We start from the raw sequence: 22335 nt of genomic DNA, 5'->3' as shown, positions 1-22335 counted from the left end.
AAAAACTAAACCCTGTTTGTCAGCTCAGCTTCTAACCTCAGTGAACTTTTCTTCACAGAAATCGATCAGGAGCCATGCTGGGACTTCTTGCTGTCTGAGCAGAATCAGGAGCTGGAGGAGAATTCATCTGGGACAACTGAGCGGGACCTGGACAAAGACTGCCTTCTGTTTGAGTTCTCCTCCGAGCCTCTGCTACCCTGCTATCACGTTCAGGTGTCATTAACACAGGGGTGAGTCCACAGAGATGTCACCGTAGTGAGTGGATGAATAAATCTGTGCCTCCAAATGCATAGTTCAACAAAGACTGCACTGCTTTCTAATTTTTTCTTTCTATACAAAGTTTGTCTCTGATCAAAAGAAACACAGTAAAAGTTAATTTCTTGAGAATAAATAAACCTGGTAATAAGGTTTAAAGAGTCATGGATGCTGATACAGCTCCGTCTAAATTTGGGCAATATGTGCAGGATAATGTTAAATGTAAAATAGCTGCAAACTGTTATCCTTTATTTCATGATTCAGCCTCAGTAACACCCAGATACCAAGTCAGTTTGACATAACCTGACCTATTTCCATAAATCATTTAGACCATCATGAACACTGGAGGATGGTCTGGCTGAACCTGTTATCATTCAACACTCTCCATTTTGTTGGTATTTCTTTGACCCAAACAAAGCTGTCTTGGGCTGGTATTATGCCAAGGATGTGTCAAAGCCAAAAGTGTCATGAGGGAACTTGTTTTGAAGGTGTATAAAATACGCTGTATAAGTTCAGACCATTTACCATCAGCTTTTAAGATGCGCATTACTTTCGGCTATGACTCTGGTTTTACAGATTTGTTGAAAAATTGGTGACGAAAGTCATACGTAGCTTTAATATTGCAAAATCCCTGTGAAAGTAGACAGTAAAAAAACACCCATTCATGATACTGATCACAAGCTGTTTACATCAGCATTGTTAAATATGCAATCTCCACCTGGATTGAATGAAGGAAATCGGTAGTAGCCTTCCATTGGGTAATTACTGCAATGAGTAATGTGTTTCAGCTGCAACAAGTTCTTCACCTCTAACTGAAGTACTGAATAGTTTCTCATTTCTTAAACAGTGACCAGTTCGCTATAGAGCATAAAGGTTGGACTGTGGTTCAGTAGGAAAAGCTCATGTGGTCTGGTGAGTCCAGATTGACCCTGTTCCAGTGTGATGGATGCATCAGAGTGAGAAGAGAGGGGGATCAAGTGATCACCCATCATGCCTAGTACCTACAGTATAAGCCTGTGGGGGCAGTGTTATGATCTGGGGTTGGTTCATTTGGTCAGGTCTAGGTTCAGCAACATTATGTGTCCAAAAATGCATGTCAAGGCTAAAGGCATAGGGAGTTTTTTTGGCTCTGTTGTGAATATGTCCAGGCAGGACTCTGATCAAACATGTGAAGTTTGGTGCAGATTGGACATTGATGTGTTTGAGTTGCAACCTTCTGTTGACACTATTGTCATCACAATATTGTTGTTTAGCACACAATCACAAACTTTGTAGCCCTGCATCATTGAGGTCTTGAGGCTTGTCTGACCAGTTTTGAGGTGGATCTGGTCAACTTACTAGACTCAGCACATAAAGGGAGCTTCCTGTTACTGCCCTTATCTGGAGTCACTGGACACAATGTTTATCAAGCAATGTCAGACAGTTGTGTGAAGTGGAACAGATCTGTTAATTGGTCCAGTCAATGTCAGTGTGTTTAACACTGAGTTAAAAGATGAGCCAATGTAGAGACATTGTTTCATGGAGGCTTTAATAGTGGAATAGGTGGATAATGTCTACTGCAATAGAAGGCCAGTGACAGGCCTTTTCCAAAGGTGGGAGATGTACTTAGAATCTTTTGTCACAGAGTATATACATTTATATAATGGTAATGGTGTTCAGTATATTACCATTGTGTAATTTCTCAAGTTGGATGATTTTCTTTGACAGACAATATTTGAGTTGAGAATAAGTCAGTAAAAGAGCAGAAGTGACACTTCATTCAGTGGAATATTTAAGGCTCCAAATGACAACGACAGCACAGTCCAAATAAAATACACTCTGCAAGTGTTGGGTAATCATGTACGTTCATGTTTAGAACAAATGAGACCAGTGTTTTCAAGCATTACTTGTTTCACCGTGGTAAGGAGTGTTGCTGTCCACATCATGTTACCCATCACTGTAGCTAGATTCGGGAAATCACACATCACCACACAGCTGAGTAAGATCTGAACTGATGTAGATGACCAATAGCAATTCAGTTGATGGCAATGTACAGATAAAGATTATCTGTATTGATCTGCTAAGGGAAATTAACTTTTTTCATCAACAAAGACAAGGAAGGAAAGAAAGAAAAAAACATGCCATGAATCATCAGACTGAGGTTACTATTTACAGTACGTTATGTTGTTTTTTTTGTTCTTGTTATGTATTTCTTCTTTTGTGTCATGGAAACAAGTCTTGGCAAAAAAGTAAGTACTGATGAAGTGTTTCAAACTATTTTGGTATGAGCACAAAGTCAGTGATAGCACAGAAAATCACTGGCCACCATCATCGATGAAATGTCGTCTTATTTACAGACTTGTCAGTCATCAGATAGTGATGCTGCTGATGTTCATCCATATCTGTGCATCACCTACCAGAAGCTGCCTCAGTGGTTAAATATTGATCTAAAATGTCAGGAATTTAAATGAAAGGTTGTCAGGATTTCATCTCTGATCATTAGACACAGTGTCTGCTTACCTCTCCAGGTAGAAAAGCAAGCATAGTATATTTCTCCAAAACATCAAACCCCATTCGCTGTGTTTTTAGTGCTTGCACTGACCTTAGACTAATATTAATTTAATTTCTGTGGCAGCTTTTGCAACTGGTTCCTCCTGACTGACGTCCTGAAGCGTTTGAAGATGTCGGCGAGGATCTTCAGGGCGCGTTACCCACACTTGGAGGTGGTGAGTTTATCCCGGGCTGAGCTGGTGAGGCAGGTGTCGGTCAGCCAGGTGAGCTCCACTTTGGCCACGCCCTACAGAGGGAAAAACAAAGACAAGGAGGAAGACAAGGAGGAGGATGAGGAGGGACTTGTGGATCTGGTGCGTTGCGTGCCAGAGCTCCAGAGACTACTGGGCTCCTCAATCCACATCCTACAAGAGGATGAGGAAGACGAGGAGGAGGAGATGACACTGACGAACACAGCGAAGCTACGCGGCCGATAGCCTCTCTTTGACCGCCGAGCAGACGAACTGTCACTTTTTAAGTCCTGCCTGCAAGCGGTGGCTCAGAGGAAGCCTGTCCGTCCATTGTAATGAGGATCATGGGTTTTAACTCCAGCTATGACTTGACACTCCACCCATAACCTTTGACCTCAGCAAGAAGGTGATTAAGTGATCACAGCACCTAAAGGACCTGCACATAGGAGTGTTCAGTACTGGAAAGCAGCTTTCAGGTTCCTATCTATAGGTATATTTGAATACATAAGAACTATTGAACAAACCTTTTTTAATGATTATGTATGTACATGGTAGTGTATATGTATATCTTGCCATCAGGGTTAACACATTTGGTTATATAAATGTATTCTTGTGGCAAGGGGTGGATTATGCCTAGGACTTTTTGTTTGTCACTGAGGGAGAGTGATATTTTTTGATGGGAGATAATCCAAGGCTTTTATCTTGGTGAACTCTTGCGTAAAGCTAAGACGCTTAAGACCAGCTATCGGCGTCAGGGAGGCTGTTGACCCAGATGGTTTTTCTGTCGACCTGGAGACGCGAAGACCTGCAGAGAAAAGACAGCGGCTCATAATATCCACACCAAACCATCGCAACAGCTCAGTACGGCGGCGTATCAGAGACGATTGAGGTTAAAAAAGGATACGAGCCAGGGTGAAGAGGGGATAAGAATAGTCCAGAAAGACTCAAAGATTAAGATTAGACTTTAGGAGTGTATGGAAAAATTTAGAAAAGTTGGAGGTGATGTGGTAAATTTGATGAAAAACTCATGAGTTTACAAGAAAAAGGCTGTAGTATTCTGACATCAAAAAGTAAACACAAGAAAAACTTGCAAATTTATGAGAACAAAGGAGGAAGGAGACAAACTTTGTTATTGGATATTACTTTGAACTTGGATGGTCAATTTTGGATAGTAAATTTTAAATTTCTCTGATGTTAAAAAGTGTCATGTTCGTAAGGGGGAAAATAAGACTTACCCAGATTTAGAGGTGTAAATTTACAGTAAAAAAAGTTGGACGGATGGAACTGATGAATTAAACTAACAAATTTACATAGTCAAAGAAACTTAATTTTTTTTTTAAGTTTTAAAGAACAATAATTGAAAATCCTCTGAGATTAAAAATTCATAAATTTGTGAAGCTGTAGAGTTTGTAAAGCTGTAAATTTACAAGAAACACAAATCATATACTATTATGACAAAAAATCTAGCGGAGATTAAAGTCACAAATCAATCAGAAAAAAATGTCAGAGTCAGTATAAAGACAAGTCCAGAGCGTGGGTGATGAGTGGGTCACATTCAGAGGCTGGATTCAATTATTTAATTGTTTTCTTCCAGTTGTCAGTTTTTAGTTACAGCACAGATACATGGTTTGGATTAAAACTGAGCCGATAACATTAAACTATTCTTCACCTCATCATACCACAGCACCACAAGAAAAGCTACACGGACACATTCGTCAAAGAACAAACAATTCAGTGGGATTTATACAAATAAAAGGAACATCCAGATGAGGTGGCATATGGCTGCATCTGATGAACTGTTACCTTTGCAGGAAAAACTGCTTTAAATCAAATCATTATTAGGGTCACTTACATGACTGAGATCTTTTTTTTTTGGTTATTTGGGTTTTTTTTGTTATGATGGTGAACATGATGATGGGACTTTTACTTTAAGTAGAGATTTATCACAACTCTGCACTAGCGGTAAATTGCCCACAGGTTGTAGAGTAGATCTAGTCAAACACAAGCAGTAAAAAGAATTCAGAAACATCCTTTGTAATGATAATTTTTAAAAAATGACAGGAACCTTTTGGCTGCACAATGAACATTGATAATACTAACCTTTAGTGCATGACTTTACTTGTATTGGAATATTTTCAGGGTGTGTTAGTACTTTTACTGAACGGAATGTTCTGAATACATCTAATTTTACTGCTGTGCACGTGGTTAGGTTTAAGGCTGTGTCCAGATCACACTAGATTGTGAAATAAAAGACTTTTAAAGAGACTATAAAATAATATTAACAAACAAAAAGTGAGCAGTAAATCATGGCATCATCATGCCACATAGGCAGTCAGTGTGAATGTTCCCTTGGCATGTTTCTTAGTAAATTAAGTCTGATTATATAATAATAAGTTTAACCTGAGGTAAAATTATTTGATGCAGCCATGTGCCTCCCTTTTCCTAAACCAAACTAAACAGTACACTGCAGCTGTAAACTGGAAGAAGAATACTAAGTCTAAAATCCTAGAATCCTCCAGGACATAAACCCGTCTTCACTCGACCACCACCATCTCCACTCAGACTTCATCACTTCCTCACTCCATATGCATCTGAGTTTCTTTTCTCATAATTTTGCAACTTTAATCTCAGAGATTTTTGTTGGGGTGAATTTCCACTTGCTTCATGCATTACATCCTTTATTTTGTACATTATTCCATGTGGTTAGTTTAATTGATTAATATAAGCAGTCAGAAAAACCCCAAGTCCTTTTATTTATGAAGTGCATCCAGGATTCCAACTGCAGAGGTCTGTAACATGAGTAGGTCCATTTTTTCAACAGTAGTATCTGTATGACACAAGCATAAAAAACACATCATGGAAATAAAACTAATCAGATATAACATTTAAATCACAGTGGATCTTTGGATCAAGAAAAGTGCACATTACTTGTAAATGTACAGCTTCGCACAGTTTTTCTTTCAGTCGTCCCTTCTTCTTGGCTTGTAAATATTGTCCCTGATCCGCCGTCATCGGAGCCTCATTTCCAGTCTAAGTTTTACTCTTTTACATCAGTGATAATTTCAGGATGGACCTAAGATTACGATGTTTTGCTCCTTAGTTTTACTCCGTAGTTTCACAGAATAAGTCCGAGCAGCGCTGAACAGATCTCGGTTTGAAAAGACGATGTGTTTGGACCTTGTTGCGTTTACAGAGTCGGACAGATGGCAGCATCCTCCACTCCCATGATGCTCTCCTCCAGAACTCATACAGAGTCCTGTGGATCTCTCAGAGGAAAAGTCCAGAGCAGCGCCCTCTAACTGCAGCCACGACGACTGTCTCCACCTCCTTATATAGTGTTTCAGATCCCAGAGTGCTTTGTGTTGCAGTGTTTTATTTACACTGTTTGTTGTGCTTAATTTAATAGTCATTAATATATTTGACCTCTTGTGTATCTGACAAGCGTATCTATGAGAAATTGCTTTGTATGGTTGGTGCTTCATTTTGAAATGTACTTATTAGGATCCCTTTATTCTGAGATTTTGCTCCCTCATTCAGAAACAGTATTTCAAAAAGCAAAAGTACAGTTTTATTGTACTGGTGCTAAGATAGATTTTGTGTTGACAATCAATGAAGTTTTGGTTTGAATCACAAACTAATAAAAGATATTTAAGACGAAGAGACTAAGGTGTAAAGAAAGTATAGTTTAGTTAAAGAAAATGGGATGGTGACTGAGCAGTGTTTGCGATCATGAGAGAGCCTTTTATTTGATTCTTTTATAAGAAATCAACAAGAATAAAGCATGATTGTGAATCATAGTTTTTATCTTTTTGGTTTGTCAGATTATCACAGGTTATTATGTTTTATTATACATATTATTATGGCAGTATCACGTTGGCCTCATGTTTAACAGCTTTGAAAAAACTGTGTAGTAATTAAGCTGCACGTTGTCGTGGCCCAAAGGCACGTACAATGAGCAAGAAAAGTCCAGATGGAAACTCTTACATAAGCAGCATAAAATAAAATTATCCATCTCATAAGCCACCTTTTATAAATGTTACCTCCTGAGAAGCATAGTGGGGTGAGGGTTAGAAATTTATTCACATTTACTTTAATTTCTTAAATGGTTACACGCATGATGTTGTAGAAGAGTGAATACGTTGTTCTTATCATTTTACTGACTAACAATCATTTATCACTGTGTATTAAAATATGAACCAGTAAGCCTTAATGAAATTAGTCACAATTCTGCAAATATTTTACATGTTGACATAAATAGTTGTAATCTCTGGTGTTTATACCAGGTTTCTAAAGTCAAAACATGTTCATAAATGGTTTAGATATTATACATAAATACAATAAATAGTGAGTTAATAATTTATTACCTTTAAATAAACAGGCAATAGTGACCTATGAACCCCTAATAAACAGAACCTTATAAAGTAATAATAGTTTATTTACAACCATATTTTGATTTCAGAGCATTTGTCTTTACATTTATAATCGTGTAGTTTTATTCTGTTTTTTTCTCACCAGAACTGACTTTCAGTAGCTCTACAGTATAATGTAATAATACAATAATATGATAATAATAATACATAATAATAATAATACATAATAATACAATATGTTACTTGTATGACTAGAAGTGTTGACAAAATAATCTAGGCTCCACTTATTAAACTGAGGTTGAGCATTTTATCCAACAGTCATGGAGCTGCTCAAGATAAAATAAAACTACTGATCAACAGAAACCTGAAATGTCTTAAGAAAAATAAGCAGTTTTAACAATATTACTCAGTTTATCATTTACATGTGCATTACAACTTATAGATCACAGTGGATCTACAAATACATAAAATATTTAGTAAGAAATAATATTGTTAAAATTGCATTTCTTTAAAACATGTCATATTGCTCATATTTGTTTAGGTTATTCACATTTTTTTGTGAGAGGATAATTGGTTATGTTTTCATCAGGGTTTGTCTGTCTGCTGTCTGTTTGTTTGTTTGTCAGCAAGGTAACTCAAAAATTTATGATGGATTTTGATGAAATTTTCAGGAAATGTTGATACTGGCACAAGGAACAAATGATTACATTTTGGTGGTGATTGGGGTGGGGGTGGGGTGATCTGCCTTGGCAGAGGTCTGTGCTCTCTGAGTGCTTATCTAGTCTGTAAATGTAAACACTTTCATGTGATTTTAGTTGCACAAAAAACAAAGGAAAAAAAATGGAATTGTAGTTATTTATAGGTTATTATAATAGTATTTTAATGGTCCCACCCGCTTGTGATCAAATTAGGCTGCATGTAGCCCCTGAACTGTCATGATTTTGACACACTTGGCTGTTAATATCTTCAGTGTAATTTTTGTAATCCACAAATTAATCCCACTTTGGCTGGATTGGACCCACTGGCAGAACGAGTGTTTGACTGCCCTGGTGGACCGTAGGATGTAAGTGACGGTATGTTGGACAATACAAAATACCAGAGAAGAGATATTCATATATATAAAAATGAGGGTTATAGGGAAAAAAAATACTCCACAGGTGCAAAAGTGCGTATGGTAATCTGAAGTGGCCAAAATAGTGCAAATGAATGTTGAAACAGTGCAAAAATATCAGGCTCATATTGAACTTGTGCACTGATAAGGCCTCTATCTGTGTGTGTGTGTGTGTGTGTGTGTGTGTGTGTGTGTGTGTGTGTGTGTGTGTGTGTGTGTGTGTGTGTGTGTGTCAATAAAGCATTAAAACCAAGGTTATAATTAATGAAAGGTGAGACTAAAATGAAAGTTTTATTGAAGTGACAGCAGCTTTCAAAAACATAAACACAAGGGTGAAAACTAATAAATCTGCTTCATTTCCCTCGGTTAATGGTTCATGTTGTACTAGAGACGAGCGTCTTTGCACAGTGTGGGACCTTTGATCAGTGGTGTTGAGAATCATATTCCATGTCAAACATTCTTTCATCTCATCTTTCATTTAAGTCTTAAAAAAACTAAAACTTTTCCTCAAAATTCCAGTAAAAGTGCTGTATTTATGCACTCATTAAAAACCACACATAGAGACTGAAAGAGAAATGATATTTTTTTAAAAATCCCAAAAACTGCTGAACATGTCAGAGCTATAATGACTCTGATTCAGTTTCCAAGGTCAACAATGAATGAAATCTCAAACTTAAGCCTCTGAGTCTTAACGTCACATCTCCACAATAACTGAGGAAACACAATCCACCTCTTTACACGCTGAAATCTGACCGTTACATCCAGCACAATAGAGGAACTGGGGTTGGTTTTGTCACCTGCTGCTGCTCCAGTTGAGGCTGTTTCAACAACCTCACACTGCCATTTCGATGCAGACGATAGATGTCATGTATCCACTAGAGGGAAGCAACGACAGCGACTCAGATCAGGTTAAAACTCACACAGTCATGTCCTGTCTGCTGTAAAACTGGAGTCACCTCATTGACTCTGTTTCACCTCAGGTTACACTGAAATATACTTTCACCATCAAAAGAAATACGGCTTCAACTGTAAGTCTGCATGAGAGAAACTGTTCTTCTCTGAATCAGAACATTATTCACCAACACACACAAACTCAGACTTAAGAAGGGGTTTTAAAGGTGTCTTTACTCAAATAAAAGCAGCTTTTCAGTGTTCGTGTTAAAGCGTTTGGAACATCATTGAGTTAAACACCAGCCTGAGCCAAATACCAGAAGGTGGCATCATGTGAGACATGTTATGTTGAGCCTTCAGGGCAGCTGCTCACGTTGGGAAAGGCGGCTCTGGATGACGAAGACGCTCGGATGTCCTCTTAGTTCCAGAGAATCAACGCTATTACCCAACAGAATACAGAGAACACATCTGATTTCTAGCAATACATTCATGAGAAAAGGGAGGAAAACTCTTCTCAGTTACAATACAGTTACAAGAAGACAAACTGGGATATTCTGTGAAATGTATCAGGAAAAAAAAAACTTGTCTTGTCTAAAAAAACTTGTCTAACATTTGCAAAAAAAAAAAAAAAAAAGAGTAAGGATTGTAAAGATTTAAAGTTGTAAATTTACAAGAAGAAAGAAATAGGACATTTTCTGAGATTTGAGTGGTAAATAAAGAAAAAGCTGACAAAGAAGCAAAAACAATCTGTCAAAGCCACAGATTTGTTAAAGTAAACTCAGAATTTTATAGATTTACAGGGTCACATGAACTCAGATGATCTGATATTAAATTGGTAAATTCATGAGGACAAAAATCACCAGGAAGAAAAATATCCCCTGAGATTAAAAAAAATCATTCATTTGTATGGAAACTCGCAATTTCTGAGATTAGAGTTGTAAATTTTCAAGAAAAAAAAATAAAAACATTCTCTGAGATGAAAGCCACTAATGACTGAAAAACCAAAATGTAATAGAGATCAACAGAATCAATACGCAGAAAATAAACATGTTTCAGAATAATAAAACCTTACATCAAACCAAACTGCAATACATGAAAGTACTGAAGTTCTTCAAAGTGTTTATTCTTTATGCATCAATTTTTTATGAACATTAAAATACTGAGGCATTAAAACTACATCTGTTTTATTCTAATATACAATAATAACCTCTTCATTTATAGAGCACTTGTCAAAAATCAGCCTTTCACTAAGCCAACTCAATTCAACAAGTCATAAATGTTCTATTTATGCACTGTTTCTTTTTATTGCAGAGCATATTTCAGGTGTTTTCCATGTTGTTTTGACAGAAACATGTTACTGCTTTACATAACCTTCTGTAAAGGGGTGTGAAATATGTACTTCTGTTTCTTTCTTACTTCCTCTACCACTTTCTTGTTCTTCTTTTTATGTTGTTTTAATGCATTTGCAGTGTTTTATATGTGAAACTGTGTCACTGCCATATTTGAGGCTTTTCAGTGTAAGCAAATGTAAAAATAAGGAAAGCATTAGCAGCATTAGCTTTAATATTAGTATCAGTGTCAATAGCAGCGGACACTCTTTGTTTTATGCAGAGTTTTAGACTTTTGATTGGTGGATGGGAATAATTGGTGACTTATAAAAGTGATCAGAGCGGGTGTAGTTTAGTTGAAGCTGTATGCAGGGGTTTATGAGTGCCTGTAAGTGTCGGTGGGACTGTGTCGTGTCATTGTGCAGACATGCCACTGCAGCCCCTCTGTGGGCCCCCTGGTACAGATGGGCCTCCCCACCCCTTTGAAACACCAGAGGTTACTCGCGTTCAGTCACTCCGGGCTGAGTTCACAGAGCCAGATCAGCCCGTTCCATGCTTGGGGAATGCTTTTCATGACATATTTATGAGTCTAAATGAAGGATGGCACAAAAACGTCACGTCATTTTGAGTGTTTGGGCTTCGCTTCGACCGGTCTCAGATAGTAATGAGCCGCTTTAAGCTGTTTCAAGTGTTCAGATTTGCACAGTCTCCTGTAAATGAAGCCCATTACATCATACAGGCCTGAAAGTTTAACATTCAGCTCCACCCCCTTCAACCAAGCCCCTGTTGGGCTCCGCCTTTCATTGGCCTGGTGAGGTTGGCCTGCACGCTCTGATTGGACCAAAACGAGGGCAAGTTCGCACAAGACCTACTGACAGACTGACATGGAAAGAGGAAGGGAGGCCCAGCTGGAGGAGTTACACATTGTTCTTATATGGAATCACAAAGAGAAAACAGGGACAGGAACGGTTTGTCCAACAGCCGGTGGTAGAAGAAGTATTCAGGTCCTTCACATGAGGAGATCTACTATTAGCATGGAGTGAAAAGACAGGAAAATGGACTCAAAACATGAAAAGTGTCATGTTTATATGATATGGTTTTACTGTTGCATTACCCTCCTGAGACCCAGGAAAGTGAACGTTTTGGCTTTTTTACATTAAACAGTTGTCTGGAATGAAAACTGCATAATGCAAGAGTTTTTTCAGATACATTTTTAAGAATTTTTATTTATTTATTCATGGAATGTCTTTTGCAACGGACAGCATTTTTTAAGTAAAACTGTCCAACTTTTGTCCCCTACAGAGGACAGAAATGCATTGCTGGGTCTCAGGGGGTTAATGTGTTGCATTTTGCAGCTGTAGATGTTTTAGCACACACAGTCTTTACTCAAGTGGAAATACACAAAAACAGAATCTAGTAGATGTACTTGCTGATCTTATTCACTAATGCGGAAGTATAGAAGCCCAGGTTCAGAATACAATCCAAGTAAAATAGTTTTGCTTTTGCTTTTGTCTTTTTACTCATTTTACTTTTCTGTCTTTTATAGTATTTTTGTTGAATAACGGCTCAGATTGGTGAGCAAAAATGAATGAAAAAATAAGTATAATCTTGAAATATTGTCATGATTATCGTCGTGTTTCATCTGATTACCTCTTTTTCAACTTAATATCTTCTGCATCATTTTTATGTCCTCACACTTATTTACAGTAACATATAACCTTGTTAATGTATGAGTTTAATCAATTCAGGTCAATCTTCTGTCATGTGTATTTTGTTCATGCAATCTAAGGCTGTATTTGATCATACTATCAGCACAGCTTCAAGAGGTAATTTACAACAGATTTGCAAACAAGTTATACAAAAAAATCAAACAAGACAAATCAATAAATGTGAAAAATACGAACAAATATCTGTGTGCATAACCTAAAAGCTGGGTGGTCATGTTTTTACAGAGGTTTGACTATTAGTTTAATAAAAGGTGTCACAAAAAATTTTACATAATTTCATCAACTAAAAATTTCTCTAAAATGTGTTTGCTCTTTTTGCTCCAAAAAGTGTAATCATTTTATTGTTCTGCTTTCAGGAATAGACATGTCTTTTACTGCAACAGAAAAGGCGTTCTGTGTATTGAAGTACGCCCAAACTCACTCAAATGTGAATGTGCAATGTGAATTTGTTAGAAAATTTCATAAACAAGCACCAACAGGAAAGCAGATTTGGATGAGGCATAAGAAGTTTCAAGAGGAAGGCTGTTTGTGTCAGAAAAAAGGATCTGGGTTCGGGTTAGGATCACATGCAGTGCACACATTGAACATTCGTAATAACTTTTGAACATTATAAAATGACCATCCCCCTGAATTTTTTGCTTGAAATTTGTAGAATAAAACATTTTATGTCCAAAATAAATCTTATTAAGTATCATTTCCCCTGACCATGTAGTCACTCCGATATGGACACCTCAAATGATGTCAGTTTTTTTGGGACACCCTGTATATTCATGTGATTCCTGACTATTACGATATTTAATAAAAAACATACAAATAAGTGATAGATTTTCACATTATACTGAGATATTAACAAGAAAAAGGTGAAATGTGCTCACAGATCAGGCAAACTCGATTTTTCATCCAAAATATCAAGTAAAAAATAACATTTGAACTGTAGAAATGTGGTGGACATGTGTCAGTGTAGTTTGTTTTCTTCTTTATTTGACTTTTACTTGCATCAGTGTTGTAACAGCAGGGAAAACAACAGCTCATATTCTGTAAAATCAACTTGTTTGTTTCTAAAACCACGTGTCTCTAAAAAGGGATTTTTTTTCATAAGATCAAAACAGTCTCGTTGAAGGAACAGAGATTCCTTCAGTTCATCACAAGCACCGAAAGTAAAACACATGGTTTTTGTTTGACTGGAAGGGAACAGAAAAACAGTCATATGGAAAGTAACTAAACCAGTTCAAGTCTAACCAGTGGATGTCAGCAAGTCTTCTACAACACTGTTCAGAGTATTAACAACCGTTTTGTTCCTGTCTCTATAATATTTATGATGAAAACGAGTTCCTCTTGCGTTGCCGTGGTTCACCTGAAGACGTCTGTTTCGTCTGTTCACGCCACTTGGATGTGTTTATGTAACAGTCCTCTTTGTAAAAAAGGGGAAGTCCTGCTCTAAAGTCTCACATCTAAAGCTCAGCCCAGAAACTTCCCTTTCTCTTGATCCTGACTGAAAGCAGCTCGCCGTTGATTGCTGAGCAGAATCTTAAACACTGTGATCTGTCTGAACTGTTCTTTGGACATTTGGGAACATTTTAGAACATGAGACTGATCAAACCCTCTTTCATCCCTTGAGGCTGTACAGGCTTCTTTAGTTATGATCAGGAGGATTTAGACAGATCCTCAGACTGTCTACAGGAGGCTGCTACTACACTGACAAATCAGCCTGATGCTGAAATAACTTTAAGTGCTGGTGTTAAATGTCTTTACTTTGTGTTAATATCAAGTCATGCAATGTGTTTGGTCTGTTGCTGTCTGACTCAGTAGTCTCCTCCCTACAGATCTAAATATAATCCAGGGAAAATAACACTATGAAGCAACACCGCTCACTATTTGGCAAGTCACTGACCTTGTCCATTTATTTAAAATTCTACAGCATGCCTGCACGTGTCCAAATGAAACCTGGTTCACAATCAGAGAAAGAAAAGGAAAGGAAAGGAAAGGAAAGGAAAAGAAAAGAAAAGAAAAGAAAAGAAAAGAAAAGAAAAGAAAAGAAAAGAAAAGAAAAGAAAAGAAAAGAAAAGAAAAAAGCAGAAGTTAAGGAACAGACAAGTCCATCTACTCTTTCACAACCCGATCGTGCCGTCTCCTTGAACGTCAGCCAATAACGGCAGAGTACTTTTCCTTACCTGTTTTGAATATGATGTTCATCAATTTAAAGATAATTTCATGAGCTAAGAACAAACATGGAAGAAACATCTAGTTTGGTGTGAAACAGCTTAATGGACTGCATCTCTCGTCACACATGAAACACATCACCAACAGCAAAATGGCCACTCCTCTGGTGCATTTGACCTCAATCTTATTTTTAAAGTATTATAACAGGTCTCTAAATCTCTGGTCTGGTCATGCTTCAGAGTGGTTGTCTCAGCAACTCAGACCAGATCATGGACAGAGTTACACTGGCATCACCTCCACAGTTTTCTGGTGTGTCATCTTTCTATTTACATATTTTCACAGTTTGATGCTTTTTTGACTGAAAATTATCTCTTAAACTGACACATATATGTGTAAATGATGCCATTATTCAAATAGGATCAAAAGATGACTTGTTTCTCACCATTTATTGTATGCTAATGCACTTTTTTCTGATGAAAGGGCAGGACTTCTGCTCTCTATAAGTTTTTATATTTCTGTCATTCAGGGGCAGGATTGGTCCTCTTCACTGCATGAAACAACAACCGTGGAGCTGCAACCACACACTGAAATTGACAAAGACCCTTTTTTGTATGTTTCCTTTCGTAAGGATTTAGCAATTTTAATATCATGACATGTTTCCTCACACTCACACCTTCAACTGAAACAGAATGTTTTCCACCTTGTTCATTGTACATCTCTTGACTACAGGTCCCATTGAGTCCACCTTCCTCCTGCTTTTCCATCTGCTGCCGTGAGTCTTTTTGTTTAATGCTACATCTCTTGCACATCACAGCACAGAACAGCTCACCAACACCTGGTAAAATATGTTGGATTCAAGTGTAGGCATCAAGGCATTATATCACATTCTTTTCATTTTAACCAAAAATCAAAAAATCTGATTGTCTTCACTACTCTTCTAGCTCATAGACTAATACTGCTTAAATGGAAAGATAGACAACCTCCAACATTTAAATCTTGGTTTCTGGATCTTTTACATCATTTAACGTTGGAAAAAATTAGATAGTCTGTAAGAGGATATGCCAATAAGTTTTTCAGTATCTGGTAACCTGTTCTGAATCACATAAAACAGGTAGATCCCTCACTTATTCCAGTGTAGTCTTATTAATTTGAGTCTGTGACTAATATCTGAGTTCCTTATTTATTTATTTATTTATTTATTTATTTATTGTTAATTGTCTTTTTTATGGTGCAACAGGGTGGGAATGTTCATGGGTTTGGGCATAAAAAAAAAAGACGACTATATTATGCTTTTCTGGATGACTCAATGTGTAATAAAACACTTTGAACAAGCGCAGGCATCAAAAAATCTGAGCCTCCTTTGGGAAGAAATACCCAACTGTCTTGTTTGGAGCATATCTGCATTCAGGAGCAAGTCCATCCTAGTCTCAGGGTCTACTGTATGTCCTTATAACCTAAATAATTACATGAAGGTCAAGTAAGCAATAATGGTATTTATGACAATATATTATATTTATTATGATTTAGTTCGTATTGTGATAAATATTATATTGGTTAACAGTGTTCTTTTGTTTTCAGGGTTTAAGTTATTTACATTGTGTTTTGTGTTTCAGTATTTTCCTCTTGTTGAATAACAAAAGTCGGTCATTCAGCTAAAACAAATACAATTAACATAATAAGCACAAAGTCACAAAATCAGAGATCACATTCTTTTTGTCTTGTCACGTCTTATGTCATTTTCATCTTGTTTCATCTTTTACAGTACACTTAAGTCCCCTTAATTTCTAAAAAAATATCTTTGCCTAACTGCTTAAAATATCTTGTTACATCTTTTGTCATTTTTGTGTTTTTATGTTGTTTGTAACTTTTTGCTTGTTGCATTTTTTTTTTTTTTTTTTTTTGTCTCTTCGCATCATTTACCTGCCACGTTTCCTCAAATGAAACTCCTTTCAAATTCAAATAAAAGCCAGTTCTCAAATACCTGCAAGGTCATTGTCCAATTTCAGTCACTGCAGGTGTGTGTACTTGTTCAGTGAAACTGTAGAAACTGGAGTGACAAGAAAACATTTACATAGAAGTTAAAGCCCTGCTACAGTAGAGAGATGTGATCCTGTTAAACACTAGAGGGCTTTATTATGTAACGGTTGCATGTGTTAAAAGCACATTGCAGTTTTGTTTTTTTTTTTACAAACATGAGCGGATCAAAATGATGTTTTCCACTAAGCACAACCACTATCATTTATTAAACAGAGAACATTAGAAATAAAGTCCTCCCTTTATTACAAGCCTCTTTCAGATAAAGGCCTCCTGCAGATGTGGTAAATAAAGCTTTGGGACACCATTTGGGCAAATATAGTCATTTTAATCATCATCTCTTTTACACCATTTATGTCTTTTACAAACAGTATAAAAGCTCAAATAACTGACTGGTTTCTTTGATTTTCACTTAAGACAAAAAAAAATCAGCTGTTATACTTGAAGGAAATGATTTGACATTCATCAGATAATAATCAACACCAACTTTTTAACATCACAACATTTTTGTTTGAGCCACCCCAGGCTAAATCTGATGACAGCATGGGAAAATTCCAAGTAAACCCTCAAAAGTGTTTGTTCCTTCAGTGTGGGATATTAATGGGGGGTTGTTGACGCATTAACCCATAAAGACCCAAACCTCCACTGGCAACCAAAAGCATCAACTGAACTAAACTGTTTAACACCTGTTGATCCACTAATCCTATCTGCGTGTAAATAATTGGTGCAAAATACAGTTTATCATCTTTTTATGGTCATCAGATATGACCCATTTGGACGTTTAGAGGCTCCGTAGTTACCGTGGAAACACCGTTATCTTCTGTAACATTGATTCACCAGTAAAACCCATGGAGTTTGACAAATGACAGTGGATGAGGACACTTGATTTTACATTCAGTTATTGATATATTTGCTGACAAAGTCACTTTTTCTTCAGTTTTCTATATTTTGATTTAAAAACCTTTGAATAAACTCTGAGTCTTCATGAAGATCTAAATTAAATAGTAAATTAAATATAGGAAAATACACGATTTACAGTGAAAAATGCAAAATACAGAGGATAATATGCTAATAAACGGTGATAAATCACTTATGAAAGGTTGACTAGAGAGGACACTTCATTTGGGAATTGCCACAACAGTAGCACTAGGGTTATGGTACTTGGAAAAGTGGACGCTGATACACAGCAACAGTTTTAAATATCAGTTTAGGTGAGCATAAGGACACTCCATCGACTGCCAAATAATAATACCTTACAGCTATGAAACTGTCATCTTAATATCGGATGACATTCAAGCACTTAGTTCATTTGGTTCAAGCGCTGAGATAGGCTGCCTATGTTTGCAGCCAACATTTCACAAGAGAAACCCAATGACCCAGACATTACAATGAAATCAGTAAAAATTAACAAACTTTGCACTGTGTACAGTCTGCTGAGATACAGCTAGGAAAGACCAAATGTGAGGTCAAGTTCGATTGCTTATTCAGGACATTATGGGTGTGAATGCTGTAAGGATCAGGTATGTGAATATAGACAGAACCAGGAGTGAGATAAAGCTGAGGTGAGAAGTACACATGTGTTTGAAGAACTTAGAGTACATTAAACATAGTGCTATTTGTATATGTGCCCTGGAAAAGATAGAAAAAAACAGTATGAAAAAAATAATCAGAGATATTTAATTTACTTTACTCTTTTACTTTAACTGTAGACACTGAACTGAATGAACACTTTATTGCATTTGTAATTTGTAAATCAGGCTGAAACACATTAAAGAAAAGGCTGGAAATGGAGCAATAATGATTCAAATTAGTGGGAATGACAACATGATTGGGTACAAAAGCAGAATCCATTAACCCTTTCATGCATAGTGGTCACTACAGTGGACAGTTACTCTACAGCTTTACTCTTGTATATTCATGGGTTTTGTTGTTTTAGTTCCATATCAACCAACACAGTGGACACTTATGCATCATCTCATACACTGCAATTCATACCGTTATTGTAACTTTGCTGTTCTTGATTGGTTCTTGAGTGGAAATCAATTGTTAATATTTATATTTTGCATATTATCTCCATGAAGTGAGTAATAACTAGTATTAGAATATGTTAAAATGTGAGAAAACATCAGATTAGCTGCATTAAACATGGTTTCATTTCACTGTTTTCATATCACTTTATGATATTGGGTTTTAAATACATGTTTCTTTGCTTCAAGAATAAAATTCATGGTGTAGTTGAGTGGACATTGTTGTAACTCCATGAAAAACAGGTTGATTTAAAAAAAAAAAAAAAAAAAAAAATTCAATCACGTTTTTTTTTTTTCATGCCTAAAGAGGAATAAAAACACTCAGGAAAAAAAAATCTTGATTAAGGTTCTGATAATTCATGCATGAAAGGGATAAATGTCTAGTCCTATAGGAGCAAAGATGGGCTGAGGATCACTCACTAATACATGAGAAAACATTATTTAAGTAAAGAGAAAAAGATATTTGGATATGTTACTGAGTCTTAAGGAATCTGGATGTATTTCAGGGTGTAAATGGCGAAGGTTCAGGCCTCAGGTGAACACCATGATGCCTGATCCTTCAGACTCAACTGTCAGTCATTGGGCCACTTTTACACAGAGATCCCAGAAAAAAGGTGAGATGGTGATCTCAACTTTTTGCCACCCCTGACTGATTTCCACAGCCAAGCCAAAGGAGAAACTGAGGTGAGACAGGCTGGACTTTTACACAGTGGACCTGCATTCTGGAATCAAAGGGGTGGTGACTCAGCGCATCGTATAGTGTGATGTATAACTTTCATGTGGGAAATACCCTGAGCAGAGTCTTTTACCGTTCCACAAATCTTAGCATAGATGGAGTCCTCCACTTGATGTGAAAACAGCTCGCAGATCTTGGCGTCTCCCCAGTTTGACATCTTTCTGGTCGCATTGATATGTTTGTTTACTGTACACCATCTTTAAAACATCACACCTTGGTCGTGATTCCACCTTTATCACGGCTCTGTTACTATCTCCTGAGTCGTTACAAAACCACGATAAAGGTGGAACCAAATGATCCCATCATCCTGTTTACACAGACATCGTTCCAGAATGAAGGCGAAATATTCCTTTAACAGAAGTGCTGTGTAAACGTGGCTACTGATGAGCAAAAGCAGCAAAGGAATAAGTTAACAACTAAATCTAACAGCTAAAATACAGTAGCTATTCACCAAACAACAGCAAGAATTTACAAATTAAGAATCTTCATTTATTTTACATGTGGACATGCAACACACACTAAAACTGAACCTCTGCATTTAACCCATTATTATCTGAACATGTAGGAACACACACCACATTGTAGACTGGGAATGGTGGGCTGCTATGTCAGGCATCCAGTGAGCAAATGGGGGCTTAAGTGCCTTGTTCAAGGGCACATGGGCAAACAATTTCTCTACCGATCTTCTGAATCAAACCAGCGACCCTTCAGTCACCCTTCAGTCTATAAAATGGTTAAAAAACTAAGATTTATTTAATGTATTGCTCTGCCTGCTGTGAAATATGAATGTAACACGTCAATGCAACAAAACAACATCAACAATATAAAGATGTAAAGAGAGTAACTATTAATTTACGCATGGCTCCATATATAGAGTACAAAAGAGTGATTTTTTTTTCTCCTTTCACTGTTATCCTATCTGGCCACAAAGAAAGTCACCCATAAAATAAATATTATCATGATCTCAAAATATTTACACAAGTTTAATATTTAAGACTTAAATATTTTTGAAGAATCTGTAGTTAAACACATGCACAGTCACGTTTCCACTACATTCAAGCAAATAAAACCACTGGACTTTGTTGTTTTTTTTTTGTTTTTTTAACTATGCGAAGGTTAAGTAAATTAACAAATATTGTCCACAATCTAAACATAACCACATCACAGTTGGGGTCAAGATCAAACAAAAACAATTATTAGCCAAAAAAAAAAAAAAAAAGAAAAATAGGAAAAAAAAACAAAAAACCACTCCATGTTAGAAGTCAGGTTTTGCTTAAGTGCAGTAAACACACTGGTCAGGGAAATATGATCAGTGTGTTGCTCTTCTGTGGCTCATTTAGCTTTCCAGTAGCTCTGCAGACAACAGGCTCTTGTGTAATTAAACACAGCAGTGCCATTGTATCACCCTCGCCGTGCAGATTAGATTAAATGCAGTCAGAGATGGACAGAGGCACTGACCTGCAGAGGACTCATCTCTTTATCGTCCTGTGGGAGTCGTTGAGAGCGGAGGATTTCAGCATCGAGGCTTGACCCTGATTGTTATCACGCACCTGATAATTAAAGTAAACTAAACTCCGAAGAACACACAGACACTTCTTTGTAGATACAAGGCTCAAATAAACACAAAGAAAGCCATAATAAGCATAAGTGACAAGATAAGGACTGTCAAAATACCTAAAGAAAAAAAGTCATTGTGCAGTTGCTGGTCAGTATTGAATACATGTATGTCAGACTGGTACAAGTTAAAATTATGACCTAAAGTTACAGTGTTTGATAGACTTTCTAGCACTGTCAAAAAAAATCTGTAAAATTACCTTTCAGTTTGGTGGAGTAATCCCAGTTTTTGATGCAAATCTGTATTATGATCTATTTTTCAGAAGATCTGAAATGTGTGTGGTTACCTTTAAATATCGCTGGGAAAATTAATGAACTATAATTTTCTGATCTGTTTGATTTTAAAGTTTGTGTCCTTGAAAAAATAAATAATGATACCTTCAGAATTTGTCGACTCTGCTAATATTAGTATTTTACTGTGAGCATTACACTGACCTATGGGTCTGTACAATTCAAGTGTAACTTTACCCCAAAGACCAATTTCTAGGGCTGAAAATTACACCAATATACAAATGTCAAAATCTGCATTAACTCTTTATTGGGTAAGTGACTATTTTTGGTCATTTCATCATACATTACAAGACAGAGACAGCAACAGTTCCAGTGAGAACAGTGAGGCAACAATCTCCCGTCCAATGTGGTCTGTTGTAATGATGAATTTCAGAGTATTTCTGTGAGTGACCTGTAAAGGGTTAAGTTGAATGTCTGATGGGATCTGGCTTCAAGAGCGAGTCAGTCCCCATAGACCACCATTTTATATTGTCCAACTTTATAACAGAAACATTTACAGCCTGGTCTCTAGCTGATTTCCACCTCCATACAACTGTTCAGGGGATGCATTTTTATGTCACTCATTAAGATTATCCAAGATGTGGAATTAGCCCCTAAGTGACTAAAAAATAATAATAAAAATTCAAATTATAAATAAATAAATAAACTCTACAATGGGAGACCAACAGAGTCAGTTGTACAGTTGTGATGTTCACTCACTTTATTAATATCCTCTGAATATAATGACATAAATACACTGAACAAATACTTCTGAGCCTTTCATTGGATAATTACTGCAGTGATTAATATGTTTCAGATGGAAACAAGGTCTTTAACACTTTAACTGATGCAGTGCGTAGATGAAAGATGGACTGTGTTTCAATGGGAAAAGATCATGTGGTTGGATGAGTCCACATTGACCCGGTTCCAGAGTGATGGACACATCAGGATGAGAAGGGAGGAGGATGAAGTGTTTTCCCATCATGCCTAGTGCCTACAGTACAAGCCAGTGGGGGCAGTGTTATGATCTGGGGTGGATTCAGTTGGTCTGGTCTAGGTTCAATAACATTATGTGTCCAATAAATGAGGTCA

The 22335-nt window shown here is 36.8% G+C and overlaps 1 protein-coding gene across 4 annotated transcripts in view; it reads left to right on the top strand.

Annotated features, from left to right (window-relative positions):
* Positions 1–6772, top strand: part of bcorl1 (BCL6 corepressor-like 1) — a 35249-nt gene extending 28477 nt beyond the window's left edge. For all 4 annotated transcript variants that reach the window (XM_030145689.1, XM_030145690.1, XM_030145691.1 and 1 more), the window contains exons 11-12: positions 59–230; positions 2870–6772. In XM_030145689.1, the coding sequence (XP_030001549.1) occupies positions 59–230; positions 2870–3221 (524 nt within the window). In that variant the 3' untranslated portion in view covers positions 3222–6772. The remainder of the gene's footprint in view (positions 1–58; positions 231–2869) is intronic.
* Positions 6773–22335: the final 15563 nt, after the last annotated feature.

This window comes from Sphaeramia orbicularis, chromosome 10 (assembly GCF_902148855.1).
Source record: "Sphaeramia orbicularis chromosome 10, fSphaOr1.1, whole genome shotgun sequence".
Lineage (NCBI taxonomy): Eukaryota > Metazoa > Chordata > Actinopteri > Kurtiformes > Apogonidae > Sphaeramia > Sphaeramia orbicularis.
This window is presented reverse-complemented; position numbering and strand designations above follow the sequence as displayed.